Below are 15,649 nucleotides of genomic sequence, written 5' to 3' on the forward strand. Positions count from 1 at the left end.
TGGAGGAGGTTTATTCTTGTAGGTGTCAAATTGGTCCGTCGTTGCCCTTCAGCTGGCACTTTGAAGTTATCTGTACATCTATCTAGTTGCCCCCAGCACTGTGAGGGAGAGGGATCTAGGTTTAACACAATACCTGCTCTCCAGCTGCTGGCTCAGAGAACTGAAAAGGTTAACAGTGCAGAGAGGGGAGTGACGTTATGTCTTGGAGTGGGGGTTGGTGGGGGGTGGGGAGGTGTGAGGACTGTGTGTGAACTGGCTAGTGACAGTCAGATGAAGTTTGGGTCGGAGTTCATACAAGGAGAAGGAGAGAGAGAGAGAGAGACAGCCAATAGACAGAGACCGAGCCCAGAATCTGCAGCTGGCTACCAGTTTGTGTGAAACTGACATCAAACACAGACATCAGAGAGCTCCCAGACACAGCGAGAGCTGCACCGGCACAGCCCGAGCTTTCCGAACGGCAGGGGAAGCCTTTAGCAAAGCCCGGAGCACGGGTTAAAGAGCCCGGGCTCCTAAAGGCTATTCCCCTGAGCTCCAGCATCGTGCACGATCCCACCGGATCCCCTAAACCACAACCCCCACTTTCCCTCCCCAGCTCTGTCAGCCACTATGGATATCCTGGATAACTTTGGAGTAGAGAAACTCTTCGCAGCTTCAAGCCTTGTGGACTTGGAAGATTTGAACGAAGCCGATTTCCTCACCAATGTGGTAAGTTTCTGGGCTAAGCAGCTCGCTTCTCTGTACAGAGCTCCTTCTGCACTCTCTCTCCATCTCCAACATCCTACTACTTTTCCACTTCATCTTGTGCTTGTTCCAGTCAGACCAGGACTGAAATACACGCAAACACACACACAAATCAAACTCTATACGAAAATACTGGACACACAGAAACATAGAAGAGGCATAAAAATGTACTGACAAAACAAAACAGACATGCACGCTGAAATATACAAACCACAGAAATGTACAAACCACGGAAACACACTGCACACAGAAATATTTAAAAAAATACAGAAACGCACAGACATGCACACGGAAACACTCATGAACAATGCACAAATACATACAGACACAGAGATACTGGCACACATAATGAAACTGACATAAACGTACACAGATACAAGTGAGGAAGGAGACAGAAACCACACGCACACACATACACAGACAGAGTACACACAAATGTATTTGCAAACACACACTGAGACAAGCTTGTACAGACAGATACACACAGGTACAGGGATCCTCACAAACACACACACTGAGACAAGCTTGTACAGACAGATACACACAGGTACAGGGATCCTCACAAACACAAACTCCCAGGGATTCAGTTACTCACCAAGTCATGTAACACAAAAACACTTACTCACACAGATGTGCTACCCCTCCAAGACATATTTTCCTTCTCTGTGGTTTTCAATTAAACCATACCCCAACAAAGTGAAATGTCAACCGGCTCTTGATAATACTAATACAAACTTCAGCTGTAATCAGTGTCTCTGAGCTGACTCAGACCGTTGTGGATTCACTTTATATGTCTGCTTGAAAGGAAACCAGCTGTGCACATCCTACTGCAGGATATTCCACTTAGTTGGAGTTCTCTGCTGTATTTTATATGGAACACAGCTCAGAAAACAGGGCTCATTTGCTGGCGAGTTAGTATAATAATTGGGGAGCTGGAATTCCCACCACATAAAGCAGCTTATAACAGAATGGTACATTATGAATTTTAGCACCGAGCACCTACATTTGGAATGTATTTGAGAAATAATTTTTTTTTCAATTCAGGAGATGTTTACCTAAAGAAAGGTGTTTGTGTGAAAATGCTGGTGATAGTCAGTCTGGTCCCAGTGGAGTAAAGGGAGACAATTCAGCTCCATTAGGATGCGGGAGGGCAGTGCAGGTTTTTAGAATGCAGTGCAGTGAACAGGACCAGTCCTGTGTGAGTGTGAGACAGGCAAGCTCTGTTAAAGTGATTAGGAACAGTTAATGTGCTCTGATTTCATCTGTGGAACAGTTTGGTGTCCATTGCATTATGTAGAACAAATGCAAATATGGTACTATACTGTATCATCTACACCATTCTATATAGCATGTGTTGCTAATATATTGTAATATAGTATATAAAGAATATGGCATATGAAAAAACTATACACATTTAATACTGTCTGTATTATACTTATCACTGGATTAATGAATATCCATTGTTTGCTATTTTCCACTATATGGCTAATGGACCCAATCTTTAAATACTTCTTTACAGTTATTATATAGATGCATCTATTGCCATATGGCTGGGATGGTGTGGCTGAGTCATGTCTATACTGTTTAATCACCTATAGATTCTACATTAACATTTGGTAAGATGGAGCGAAAGTTGTATTCGTGATGATGTCTTATTGGTCATTCAAGCTGATTGTTCTAAAGCCTCATACTCTCACATCGCTCCTCCAACCAGTGCAACCCTCACTGGTTCTTAATCTGTTCCTGCTACTTTCTGGTTCTAAATTTATAGATATTTTCTAACTGATCTTTTCAACAGTGTTCTCTCACACTTCTAGAGCTGGTGGGACTTGAACCCTGGATTTATACGTTTGCTTCTTCTGAGTATTTTCCTGTTTTGCCCTGGTGACTATTAGTTTTGTTTCTGCTTTAGGCTTTGTGTTTAGGCCTATTTTCTTCCTATATGAGTCTCCCAGCTTGCTCTCAGGAAATTGCTAGTTTTTTTTGCTCTAGATTCATTTTCCTAATTGCTTTCAGTATTTACCAGTTTTCTTCCTGGTTTATTTTTGGCCTGCTCCTGTTTAAGTTCCTGCTGTTAGTCTGTTTCATACCTGGGTTGTACGACTTGCTAGCACTTGCATCTTCCAAGTTACAAAGTTGTCATTACACGTCCCAGTTCAGAAACATGGGCCTGTAATCTCGGCTTCAGTATCCAGAATGTGCTGCACTGTCAGAGATGTTGACTTGCATATCCTGGCCTGTGTCCTTTATTCCAGGTGATTCCCTGCTTGCTCATAGCCAAATGTTGAGTTTGACCAACTTGCACAAAGTCTTTGCACACTCATGTCTCTGTTCTGTTTCACCTGCATTTTTGTTTCCTTGTGTGTGCCTGTGTCTATTTGTGTGCTTGGACTACCTGTATGACTTTGCCAGTGTATCTCAGTGGCTGTTTGTTGATGGCTCTGTGGTTCGAGTGTGCCCGTCGCAACGTGCATATGTTCCTACTAGCACGTGTTTCTTCTCTCTCAATTAACAACTTCGTGCACTTAGGTAGTTACTTTAATGAAAACAGCATCACACGGGGGTGCTAAGAATAAAGTTGATACCAGTGCAAAGAAAATGCAAGGAGGAGTGACCAAAGATTGGTCAAATGGTGCCATTTCAAAAAGGTCTTGAAGAGATTGAGAGGTGGAGGGGTGGAGGAAGGCTGCTGGGTGTAAGGTGGGGCTTGGGATAAGGGGTCGGAAGGAAGGAATGAAAGTTCAAGATAGTACTTATGAATTTGTCTGTGCCTTTCCTTCCATGGGTGAAGCTCTGATAAACGCAGCAATGACTCATTCTTCTCATAACATGGAACTTTTAAAAAACACACCTGGTGGAGATTCTGACAGAGATGTAGATGTCCACTCTCTGACATTGGATGGTGAGGTAAAGCTTATTGGACATGAGCACTATGAAAGGTGCCCTTTGTGTTCCATGCATTTTGTCGTGACTGATGAGGGCTGTGACTCCAGACACTGCTTCATTTAGAAGTGCAGTAATCCTTCTATTGGTCTGCGTGGGATGTATTTCAACCCTTAACCCTTCCCAAACCTTTCCTGTCCAAGGTCTTTTCAGTGTGCACCCCTCCTCTGTACTGTCAATGCCAGGTGACTGCCATGCACTGCCTGACCACATCAATAGGACTGCTGCAAGGTCAGTGAGTTTATAGTAATTTCCTCACACAGAGGGTGGTGGGTGCCTGGAACGCGTTGCCACCGGAGGTGGTAGACGCAGACACGTTAGCGTCTTTTAAGATATATTTGGACAGGTACATGGATGGGCAGGGAGCAAATGGACACAGACCCTTAGAAAATAGATGACAGGTTAGACAGAGGATCTTGATTGGCGCAGGCTTGGAGGGCCGAAGGGCCTGTTCCTGTGCTGTAATTTTCTTTGTTCTTTGATGTGGGGAGCACGGATAACGCATCTGTTTGTTTCCCATTCCCTATTTGCTCGAGTAGTTTGTAAGGCCACTTCAGAGTCAGCTACAATGAGTTGTATGTCGTGGTAGATGTCCCTTCTAAAGAGTAGCAGATGAATCCATGCCCCAGACCATCAGCCCACATCTCTGGATTACAGCTGTAGTGATATTGCTACTGTGCCAATGCTGTCTGAAGTCTGTAACCCGGTCTGCTGTCGTTGTGAGACCTCATATCTGCCAGTCCATGCGTGACCTTTACACCACAGAGTTACTATCCCATAACCTTTAGTCATCCATGCTCAATTCCAAGTTCCAATGTGCCCCAGTTACGTCAGGGGGTGCTGATCATCCAAGCGTGGCAGGCTGGGGGCACAACAGGGATGGAGGCTGTGGGAGAATCTGCCTCCCGCTGTATTCCCAGATTGTGGGAATGAAAGAATCTCTTCCGTATGTTGGGCAGTCAGACTCTCTGAGGAACAACTGTTCCAATCAGAGGCCATTTCTCTCCTGTGTGGAGGAGAAGGAGCCTGTATCTGGTGGACCAGAAAGATGGTGAATGCTGGCAGTGAGCAAGGGGAGGTCCTTGTGGGACCAGGGCGCAGGCAGTGACAGTACCAGGTTGGGCTTAGCAGTTTGGCAGTTGTGGAAGGGGCGGTGAGGCTCCAAAAGGAGAGAGGGGCCAAAAGGAGGGGAATGAGTAGCCGCAGAAAGGCCAGATACAAAAGGATGGGTTGTGAATTGGGGGGAGAGTAATTTTAAATAAGGGGTACTCAGCTAACTAGAAACTGTGAAAATGTGACTGAGGTAACAAGCTCACGGCAGATCCTGATCAGGCGAAAGATTTTGCTTTAAGTCTGGGCCTCAGTGCTGGGCACCTCTTTCACTAGCTGCCAGTGTTACAGACCTGGCTATCACCAGCTGCTGGGAATTCAGTAGTTGCCAGGCAGTTTGACTAGTAAGTAGCTGTCGGAGACAGGAATTCCTCTCTGCTGGCTTGGGAAAGTTCACCTTGGGTGTCTTAACCATCTGACAGCCATTTCCTGGTTGCTGGGATAGCTGACCCAAAGGGGAAGGGCTCTTTAAGCTGGGGGCGGGGGACAGGGCCACACAAACATTATCTCATACATTGGTAGAATGTTACTTCGTGGCCATGTTCTTCCCTCTGTCCTCCCCCCACATCCCTGCACACCTATCGTCTTCAGTCAATGACCGGATTCCCTCTCAAAAGCCCCGATTGATTCAGCCTCTGTCACAGGCAATGCATTCCAGATCCGAACGACACACTGTTCAATAATGCTGTTGCTTCCTTCGCCAACTACTTTAAATGTGTGCCCCCTACTTCTCAATCATTCTACCAATAGGGACAGTTTCTCTCTATCCACATGTCCAGCCCCCTCCTCCACCTCGTAATTGTTAAACACCTTGATCGAATCTCCTCGCAGCCTTCTAACACTCTAAAGAAAACAGGCCCGGCTTCTCCAAATCTAATTTATGTAACTGAGCTCCCTCATTTCCGGCAACCATTCTCAGCAATCTTCACTGCATTAAAACTGAAAGTGCTGGAGAAACTCAGCAGGCCTGGCTGCAGATGGACAGTTCGACACGACACTTCTTCAGATCTTTTCTGCAGCTCCCAAGGAACACCTTTACATCCTCACAGGAACAGTAGTATTAGTGCTAAACTATTAATCCAGAGACCCTAGCCGTGTCCTGGGTATCTGGGTTCAAATCCTGCCATGGCAGATGGTGGAGTTTGGATTCAGTTGAATTAAGAGCTATGGAAATAGACATGAGACCGTATTGATTGTCAGGTTCACGTCCTTTAGGGAAGGAGAGCGCTGTCCTTACCTGGTCTGGCCGATATGTGGCTGCAGACCTGTAAGTTCTTAACTGCCTGATGGGCAATAAACAAAGGCCTGGTCAGTGATGCCCGCATCCCATCAATGAATAAAGCAAAATTGTTTCCAAAATGGCCCGGCTGCCTTAAATAATGTGTGCGTGTATATTCCCAGGTCTGTCTGCTCCTAGGACCTCAGCCTATCAACCATTCTTTATACACGAGCTGACAGCGTGCATTGGCAGGATACTTTACCAAGGGAGTCGTCAGTTCCGACTTATTTCCTGTATTCATTCTCTATCGGAGTTCTGACCCTTACACAGTGCTGTCGTTTTATGTGAAATCAGTATGAACTAAAAATGGTCACTACAACAGCGTTCTCTACATATGACACTGAGATTGAAGCTAATTAGGCCGCACTTGAAATATCGCGCACAGTTCTCATCATTGCACCTCCAGAAGGATGTGGATGCTTTGGAGAGGCTATAGAAAAGGTTTACCAGGATGTTGCCTGGTATGTGGGATTTTAGCTGTGGAGAATGGTTGGACAGACTGGGGTTGTTTTCACTGGATTGCAGGAGGTTGAGGGGTGACCTGATAGAAGTTTAGACGATTCAGAGTGGCTTAGTGGTTAGCACTGCAGCCTCACAGCACTGGGGACCTGGGTTCAATTCCACTCTCGGGCCACTGTCTGTGTGGAGTTTGCAAATTCTCCCCGTGTCTGCGTGGGTTTCATCTGGGTGCTCCGGTTTCCTCCCACAGTCCAAAGATGTGCAGGCTTGGTGGATCAGCCATGCTAAATTACCCGTAGTGTTCAGGGATGTGCAGATTAGGTGGGTTATACGGGGTGGGGATGGGTCTGGGTGGGATCCTCCAAGGGTTGGTGTGGGCTTGTTTGGCCGAAGGGCCTGTTTCCACACTGTAGGGATTCTACGATTCTATCCTATGATTATGAATGGCATAGGGACAGTGGAAAGTATGAGGCTTTTCCCCAGAGTGGAGGGGGCAATTATTAGGGGACACAGGTTTAAAGTCGACAATGTTGGGGAGGGAAGTTTAAAAGAAATGTGTGAAGCAGCTTTTTCACACAAAGGGTGGTGACAGCCTGGGACATGTTGCCAGAGGAGGTGATGGAAATGGACACAATAGCAAAATTCAAGAAGCACCTGGACGAATACATGACTAGGAAGGGAATGGAGGGATATGGATCTTTTAAGTGAAGGCACTTTTAGGATGGAAGGGCAAAATGTATTGGTGCTGGCTTGGAGGGCCGAAGGGCCTGTTCCTGTGGTGTATTTTTTGTTCTTAGTTCTATGTCCCTTAGCCAATATTGAGGGTGGTGTAATTGTATCGAAATAATTTGGAATCCAATAACTTTACATTACCTCGAAGGTTTGATTGATTTATTGTTGTCACATGTACCGAGATACAGTGAGAGGTACTGTTCTGCATGCTATACAGGCAGATTGTACCGTACAAAATACAACAGGGTAGATTAACACAATGCAGTGTTACAGCCACAGTGAAGGTGCAGAGAGAGAGAGAGCAGAATTGAGGGCTCCATTCAAAAGTCCGGTAACAGCGGGGAAGAAGCTGTTCTTGAATCTGCTCATATGTATATTCAAACTTTTATGCATTCTGCACAGGGTGGAAGAGAGTATAACCAGGGTGGGACAGATCTCTGATTATATTGTTTGCTCTCCCACAGCAGCAGGAAGTATAGATGGAGTCAATGGATGGAAGGCTGGTTTGCATGTTCATGCTATCTCTGTGACAGGAACTATATAATTAATACTCAGACAGGTAAAACTCTGATTTCTTTTCACAGATGCAGCCAGACCTGCTGAGCTTTTCCAGCAACTTCTGTTTCTCATTTATAACATCTGCGGTTCTTTCAGTTTCTAAAGCATTTCAGGGGTCTGTGCTGGAGCCTATTATTTTACACTGTGCTCCCTGGCTTCCGAAACCTCGGTTTGAAGTAATTCTGTTGGGACTAAGACTGCTCCAGAATGACGCTGGTTAGACCCAGGTCCTGGGGGAATCCAAGCTAAGTATTCCTCACTTCGTTGACAGCCTCAGGCAGAGAGGAACACAGAGACTTGTATCTGGCAAATAGACATTTGTCACAGCATTGGCCTCCCTTGGTAGAGTGGGGAAGAGGGATACCAAAGAGAGAAAGCTGTGTATGTTGTTCTTTGTGATTACCTGGGAGTGATTGATGTTACATGACAAGGTGAATATATTTCATTCATTGCACTTCAGGGAGCTCTCGAGTCAAAGGGGATAAAACAAGTTAATTTATGAGACATTGGAGGTGGTACTACACTTGAACCTTCAGCAATTAGCATTGTTCCTGTGTCTGACTTACTTCAAATGTTTTAGCTTTCTGCCAGAAGTTACTTATTTCACAGTTATCCGCCTCATTCTGTGACTCAATCTCCCCGTCCATTCAATTGAAGTGTTACATTTCTGCACTGCAGGGTTGCCAATGCTCTGGGGTTAACCCAGAGTATTCACAAACTGAAGATAAATCTCTAGGATGCTGCTATGTGCAACCAGGGACAAAAACCATCAAACATTAAAAATGAATGTGTTTTCCTTTTTAATTTTCTTTGAGCACTTTTGCTTGTTACTTGTAAATCTATGTCAGATGTGGCTGTCTAATCAGGATCCAAGAGGCGCTCGCTCAGCAAGCAAAGAGTGTGTTTACTTTCCAAGTTGTCACGGACAGGCAGTGCACCAACCCATTTTGGCTAACTGTTAGTGGGATGGAGTGGTTGGAAGCAGATGGTCACGCGATTAAACTTCCAGGAATGTACACAAACCGAAATTGCTGGAAAAACTCGGCAGGTCTAGCAGCATCTGTGGAGAGGAATTAGAGTTAATGTTTCGGGTTCAGTGACCCTTCTTCAGTGCACCCATCAAGACAATTCACAAGAATATAAAGCAAGGGGAAAATTAATACTCTTCTAACGTGTTCTGATGTCTGCATAATGATCAGAGACTTTTATCATCAATGCTCTGCTTCATGTCATCAACACGTTTAACATTATACCTTTGAACCTCATCCTGTCGTTTATATAAACTGTAAGAAGTTGGACTGCTAGCACTGGTCTGCGTGACACATCACTTGTTATATCTCACAACCAGAAAATTACCTATTTATGCTGAACTGTTAGCTAGCCAATCTCCTACTTATACTAATATGTTACCCCTATCCATGAGCTTTGAAGTGGCACCTCAGTTAGCTTTGGGAAATCCACGTACAATACATCTAATGGTTCCCTTTAACTACAGTGCATGTTACTTCCTCAAAAAACTCCAGTAAATTGATTAAACGTGATTTTCCTTTCATGAAGCCATTTTTGCTTTTCCTGATTACTTTAAGCTTCTGGTCATGCCCTGCTGTGATGTAATAGTAATTCCTAGTATCTCCCCATGACGGTCGCTAAGCTAAGCTAACTGGCCTGTTGTTTCCTGCTTTGTCTCTTCTTCCCCTTTGTTTGTACATAGAGGTTGCATTTGCTACTTTCTAATGTAATGGGACCATCCCTAAGCCTTGTAACATTAAAACCAATGCACCAAGTCTCACAATTAGCTGATTCTTTTAACACCCCTGAATGAAGGTCATTTGGGACCCAGGATCTTGGCAAACTGCAGCTCCAACGTTTTGCTCAGTCCCACTCCTGATGATAGTAATTTTCTTGAGTTCATTGCTCCCTTCTGTTTCCTGAGTTAATGTTATTTCTTGGCTCGTATCCACAACAATGGAAACCAATGCAAAATATCTGTTTAATTCCCCTGTCATCTCCTTATTTTCCATTTTTAGTTCCCTGTGCTCACTTTCTAAATGAACATCATCGTTTTATTACTTTGTTGTCAGAAATTTAAAGAATCTCTTACTGTCTTGTTTTGGTACTTCAGGCTAACTTTCTCGAGTACGCTAATTGTTTCTTTCATTATGAAACTATGAATCAATCTTTGCATTTTTTAAATATTCTATACAACTTGGACTCATAGTAATTGCTTTATTGTATATCACATGATGATGTGACCAAGACCAAGAACTGATACCACGTGGGGGTATCGGATTAACTCTGTTTGCTACAACCCCCAGGGGTCCTAGATGATGGTGCAAATAGGAATGGGTTGGACAGCTTACTATCTTGTTCAATAGTCCTTCAGCATTATGAGTGATCACTGCTCAGGTCAACAATGAACAGAGCCCGCTCTCTATCCTTGAGTAGAATTGGCTCGACCAATTGGGGAAACCTAACATCACCTTGTTCAGTCCTTTTGTCAATGGTAGTTAATAAGGCTCATTCTTTGAGTACCTTTATGCCAGCCAGGATTGATGACACCGTCTAATGTTGGATCTAGGAACCAGGAAGTGTAAGAACAGGAGTAGGCCATTCAGTCATTGAATACAATCACAGCTGATTCAGCACCTAAATGTCTTTTGCCCCACCCATTCCCATAGCCAAGTATACCATTGCTAATGAGAAATATACTGGGTATTTCTGTCTCGACCTGGGCATTAAGAGGCATTTGTACAGAACAGATCTGTTTTAACTTGCCCTCATGCGCTGTCTGCTTTATCTGATATATTTTCAAGATACCAGGCTTTCTGAAGGACGTGGTCTGCTTCTCATCAGAGGGAAGCTGGCTCCTGTCACCGTCTCTAGTTCCTGACATTGTGAATTGTTGCGAATGTTGACCTGATTTTACCCAAGTTGTTGCTGAGATTTAAAGGTCCCTGGCGTAAGGTCCAGTGAAGCTGTTTCAACAGTTGTTCTCCACCATTCATCTTTGTGCTCCTTTCAGTCAATATCTTGCTGAGCTCTAGGCACCTTTTGTGCCATGGGTTTGTTTGTGTACGGCAGGATTGTGATTGAGACAATTCAATCTCATTTCAAAGGTCACCCAGCATTTCAATCATTCAGGAACGGAGACTTTAACATAGCCCTCCCTCAGCCTTTGAGAGTAATTTCAACCTAATGTGTTCAATCTCCATTTAATTAACTGAGCCCATTCAATCTCTATCAATTTAACCAAACTATTCAATCCTCATTAGACTAACCAAACTATTTAACCTCAATTTCGATTAAAGGAATTCAAAATCCTGCAGGAGACATAGTCTTTGAGTTGTACAGCATGGAAAAAAAAGCCTTTGGTCCAACTCATCCTTGCCAACCAGATATACTGAATTAATCTAGCCCCATTTGCCAGTATTCAGCCCTTATCACTTTGAACCCTAGATAACAAGGTGTGGGGCTGGATGAACACAGCAGGCCCAGCAGGGAAGCTTTGACCCCTTCCTGTTCATACACCCATCTAGATGTCTTTGAAATGTTGTAATTGTATCAGCCTCCACCACTTTCTCTGGCAGCTCATTCCATACATACACTAACCTCTGTGTGAAAAAGTTGTGCGTTAAGTCCCTTTTAAATCTTTCCTCTCTCACTTTAATCCCACACCCTCTAGTTTTGGTCTCCCCTATCCTCGGAAAAAGATCTTGGCTATTCACCCTTTCCTTGCCCCTCATGACTTTATAAATCTCCATAAGGCCACCCCTCACTCTCCAGGGAAAATAGCCCCAGCCTATTCAGTTCTCCCTATAGCTCAAACCTTACAATCCTGGCAACACACTTTTCTGAACCCTTTCAAGTTTAACAACATCCTTCCTATAGCAGGGAGACCAGAGTTGGACGCAGTATTCTGGAAGTAGCCCTAACCAATGTCCTGCACAGCTGCACCATGATGTCCCAACTCCTATACTCAGTGCACAAACCAGTAAAAGCTAGTGTACCAAATGCCTCCTCACTACCCTGACTGCCTGCACCTCTACCTTCAAGGAATTGTGAACCTAAAAACTAAGGTCTCTTGTTTGGCAATGCTCCCCAGGCTGTTTCCATCAAGTGTATAAGTCCTGCTCTGATTTGCCTTCCCAGAATATTTGCAGCTCACATTTATCTATATTAAACTCCAAATGCCACTCCTCGGCCCATCTGATCAAGGTCCCGTTGTACTCTGAGATAACTGCGTAAAATTGTCAACCCACCTATCTGATCAGTTTCCCAGTGGGGCAGTAAGGTGGAACTGAGTGGCCTCCTGATTGACGAGAGGAAAGAGTATCATCTCATCAGATGTTGCAGGATCATCCAGTGGTCACAGAGTAGGTTAGTCCTCCACCAGTGATCCTCGCGTTGCATGGACAAATGAAAAGAAAGCTCTAGTTCCTGTTTAAAAAAAACTCCTGCTGTTTGAATGGGGATAAGCTCGGTGCCTGGAACCAGCTTGTTTAGAAATTCTAACCGTCCCATCTCGGTTTTGTGATGTGAAGTTGCTGGAGTGGTTGATTCTCTTTTGACTCGAAGCTTGGTATTGAAGGTTAAACGCTGAATAGTATTGCAGCAGATGTGCTGACACCACACCATCACGTCCCTGCTGGTTTCACTGCAGAAGCAACATGTGAGTTTTGCCCCTTTCACACCAACAGGGCACCTTAAAGCACTTTCAACCCGTCCAAGGCTAGTTGAATGTGGAAAAACACAGAAGCACAGAGAGCTCCCACAGATATCAACATGCAGCACTCCCTGACTACTGCATTGGAGTATTCACTCAGATACTGTGTTTAAATCCTTGGGGTTCAAAGCCTGGTATTTCAGGGTGGGTGTGTGATAGCTGATACCACTGATACAAGGGTGTGAGGTGGGGCTAATGGTGAGCAGCCAAGCTGGCCGGCCCAGCAATGAGGCTAAATTGCATCTCAGTAACAGGTAGTGCATTGGGAAGCAGAGCAACACAACCCTGGGCAGCCTCAGAATCATTTCTGCCCAGGTCTGTGTTCAGATGTTATTTTAACTGAACTCAGTTCAGTGGAATATTTAGAAGTGTTTCTGTCAAACATGCAGCTTTAAGAGGCAAAGAAATCATTTGCGGCAGACTCTGTTTATTTCCTCACCTTAAGAAATTCCAGCTGTAGCTGTCTTGTCCCACCCACCAAGATCAGAGGAGGAGAGAGGACTGTATGACCGCTGCTGGCTGCTGTTTACGTTAACAGCTTTTGCTTCTTTCCAGTTTTTTTTTATATAAACTGGGCCCCGCTCCCCCTCACTAATCTGCTCCCACCCTCGTCAGCATTAAAGCGTGGCACCCACTGATTTCGTTTCGCGCTCCCTTGCTGGGGTTTGGGCCTGTGTGCAGAAAGAGTGGGGAAGCGGGCGTGGACGGAGGGCGGAGAGTGAAGCTCATTCTGACTCTCCTCTCTGTACCAACAGCACGACCTTCCCACCCTGTGAGGAGATCGCTGCCCCAGTACCGGGCGACAACAGCTGACCAACAAGTTTAAAAGTGCTGACAACTTGGGATTGTGTAAAAAAGGGTTGTATACGCCACCCCCCCCCCCCCCCCCCCCGCCACTTACACATTAGAAGTATGGAATCTCCACAGCATAGATAGAGGCCATTCGCCCATCAGGTATGCATCAGGAGTCCGGGCAGATGATGACCTAGTGGCATGATCACTGGGCTGTTAATCCAGGTAACGGCCTGAGGTCCCAGGTTCGAATCCCCTTGCGGCTGATGGTAGAATTTGAATCCAGTAAAAATCGGGATTTAAGAATCTGTTTATGACTATGAACCTTTGCTGACTGTTTGGAAGAACCCATCTGGCTCACTAATGTCCTTTAGGGAAGGAAACTGTCATCCTTATCCAGTCTGGCTCACACGTGACTCCAGACCCACAGAAATGTGGTTGACTCTTAACTGCCCTGTGGGCAATTAAGGATGGACAATAAATGCTGCCCGAGCCATCCTGTGAATGGATAATAAACAAAAGTTGGGGGCGACTGGCAGGCAGAGTGCACCTGTGGTGGGCAGCGAGTCGCAGCACACCAGGGATCCCACATGTTGTGAGTTGAAGTGCCACCCTGACAGACTGAGATTGCACTCCACCAATATTCTAAACACACAGGCTCGCTTTAGAAAGCGCTGAATGGTCAGGACCGACTGGCACCCTGCAATCTTCAAGGCCAGAGAGCTGCCTGAAGATACCAGGTTGGTTTTGAGCTTTGAGGAATTAGCACAGCCTTGCCAGGAGCACCTAGCAACGATGCAGAATTTTTTCATTCCTTTGATTGCCTAACCCTGTCCCATCGTTACACTGCTATCAACTTTGCTCATCCATTAACTGCATTCTGGATGTTTATGACAGCTGAGGATTGGAAACTACACCAGAGTGAACTATTGAATATTTAGTAACCATTAACACCGTTTGCAGAGACATGGTTTAGCAGGACTCCATTTAAGTCTTCTTCCTTCAGGACTTCTGAGTTTATCACATAGAACTGTGTGGAAACAGGCCCTTTGGCCCAACAAGTTCACAATGACTCTCAGAGCATCCCACCCAGACCCAACCCTCTAACCCATCTAATCTAGATCAACACATCCCTGAACATTGCGGGCAACTTAACGTGGCCGATCCACCTAGACTGCACATCTTTGGACTGTGGGAGGAAACCGGAGCACCCGGAGGAAACACACGCAGACACGGGAAGAATGTGCAAACTCCACACAGACAGGCACCCGAGGCTGGAATTGAACCCGAGACCCTGGCGCTGTGAGGCTGCAGTGCTAACCACTGAGCCACCGTGCCACCCCCACTGTCTGCATGATCCAAGATCCCAGTGAGTAATGCTGAAAGGGCATCAGGTCCTAGTGCCATGTGATCTGATGATGTACCCTACGTTTTTGCATAACAGCTATTAACCCGTAATGCTACACCCCCTACCACCAACTATTTCACCCACCCTCCTCTTGTCTCTGTTCTCCATGCCTTTCTCCAACCTCCAGCCTTCTCCTCCCATGTGACAAACTGTTGACCCTTCCTCTCTGTGGCTGGTCCAGCATTACCCACTGAGATCCTTCTCCATGCAGACAGACAGTAGACTTAATGTCCTACCTGCCCAAAAGTGCCAGCCAGAAGTTGGGGCCTGTTGGTTCTGATTACCACTGACTGAACAAATTTGTGCTGGTGGGTCTCAGTGTGGGAATCATCCTCCAGACTCTGGAATGTTGACTGTCCCCGATATCATATTGTCACCTCCCTTTATCACTTCACCTACCTCCCCGTCCTGTCCATCTCCATCTCGACCGTGTTTCCCTCACCTTTCCCTCTGTCCACCTTCCTCACTCCTCATTGTTCTCCCGTGTCTCCATCCCATTTTGCTTCCAATTCTCCCTCGTGCCCCACTGTGACTCCCTCATCAAATTGTGTCCAATGAAGCCCTGGATTTGGCAGGACCGGATGGAACTCAGTAACATTGTCAGCGAGGATGGAAGGGCGTCTGTCGTGAACACCCAGATAAATGTAGCACTCCAAATCTTTGGTGACACAAACTTAGCCTGAGCACTTGTCACACCTGCAAAATGTCTCTGAGCTTGCCCACCTCCCCCCACTGTCTGTCACTCCTCTGGCTGACATCCTGCTGGTCTCGCTTCTGTCTCTCGTCTTCTGTCGGTTTTGCTTTCGTTTCCTCCGTGGAGTTTATTTTGGTTTCTCTGTCTGCCCCGCCACTGCTCCCTAGTTTATTTTTGAATCAAGCTCAGAATCGGTTGTTAGTTGCTGTT

The 15,649-nt window shown here is 45.5% G+C and overlaps 1 protein-coding gene across 1 annotated transcript in view; it reads left to right on the top strand.

Annotated features, from left to right (window-relative positions):
* Nucleotides 1-240: 240 nt before the first annotated feature.
* The window catches only part of creb3l1 (cAMP responsive element binding protein 3-like 1), a 139,996-nt gene continuing 124,587 nt past the window's right edge, over nucleotides 241-15,649 (top strand). The window contains exon 1 of the mRNA XM_048545526.1: nucleotides 241-705. Within this exon, the coding sequence (XP_048401483.1) occupies nucleotides 607-705 (99 nt within the window). The 5' untranslated portion in view covers nucleotides 241-606. The remainder of the gene's footprint in view (nucleotides 706-15,649) is intronic.

This window comes from Stegostoma tigrinum, chromosome 17 (genome assembly GCF_030684315.1).
Source record: "Stegostoma tigrinum isolate sSteTig4 chromosome 17, sSteTig4.hap1, whole genome shotgun sequence".
Lineage (NCBI taxonomy): Eukaryota > Metazoa > Chordata > Chondrichthyes > Orectolobiformes > Stegostomatidae > Stegostoma > Stegostoma tigrinum.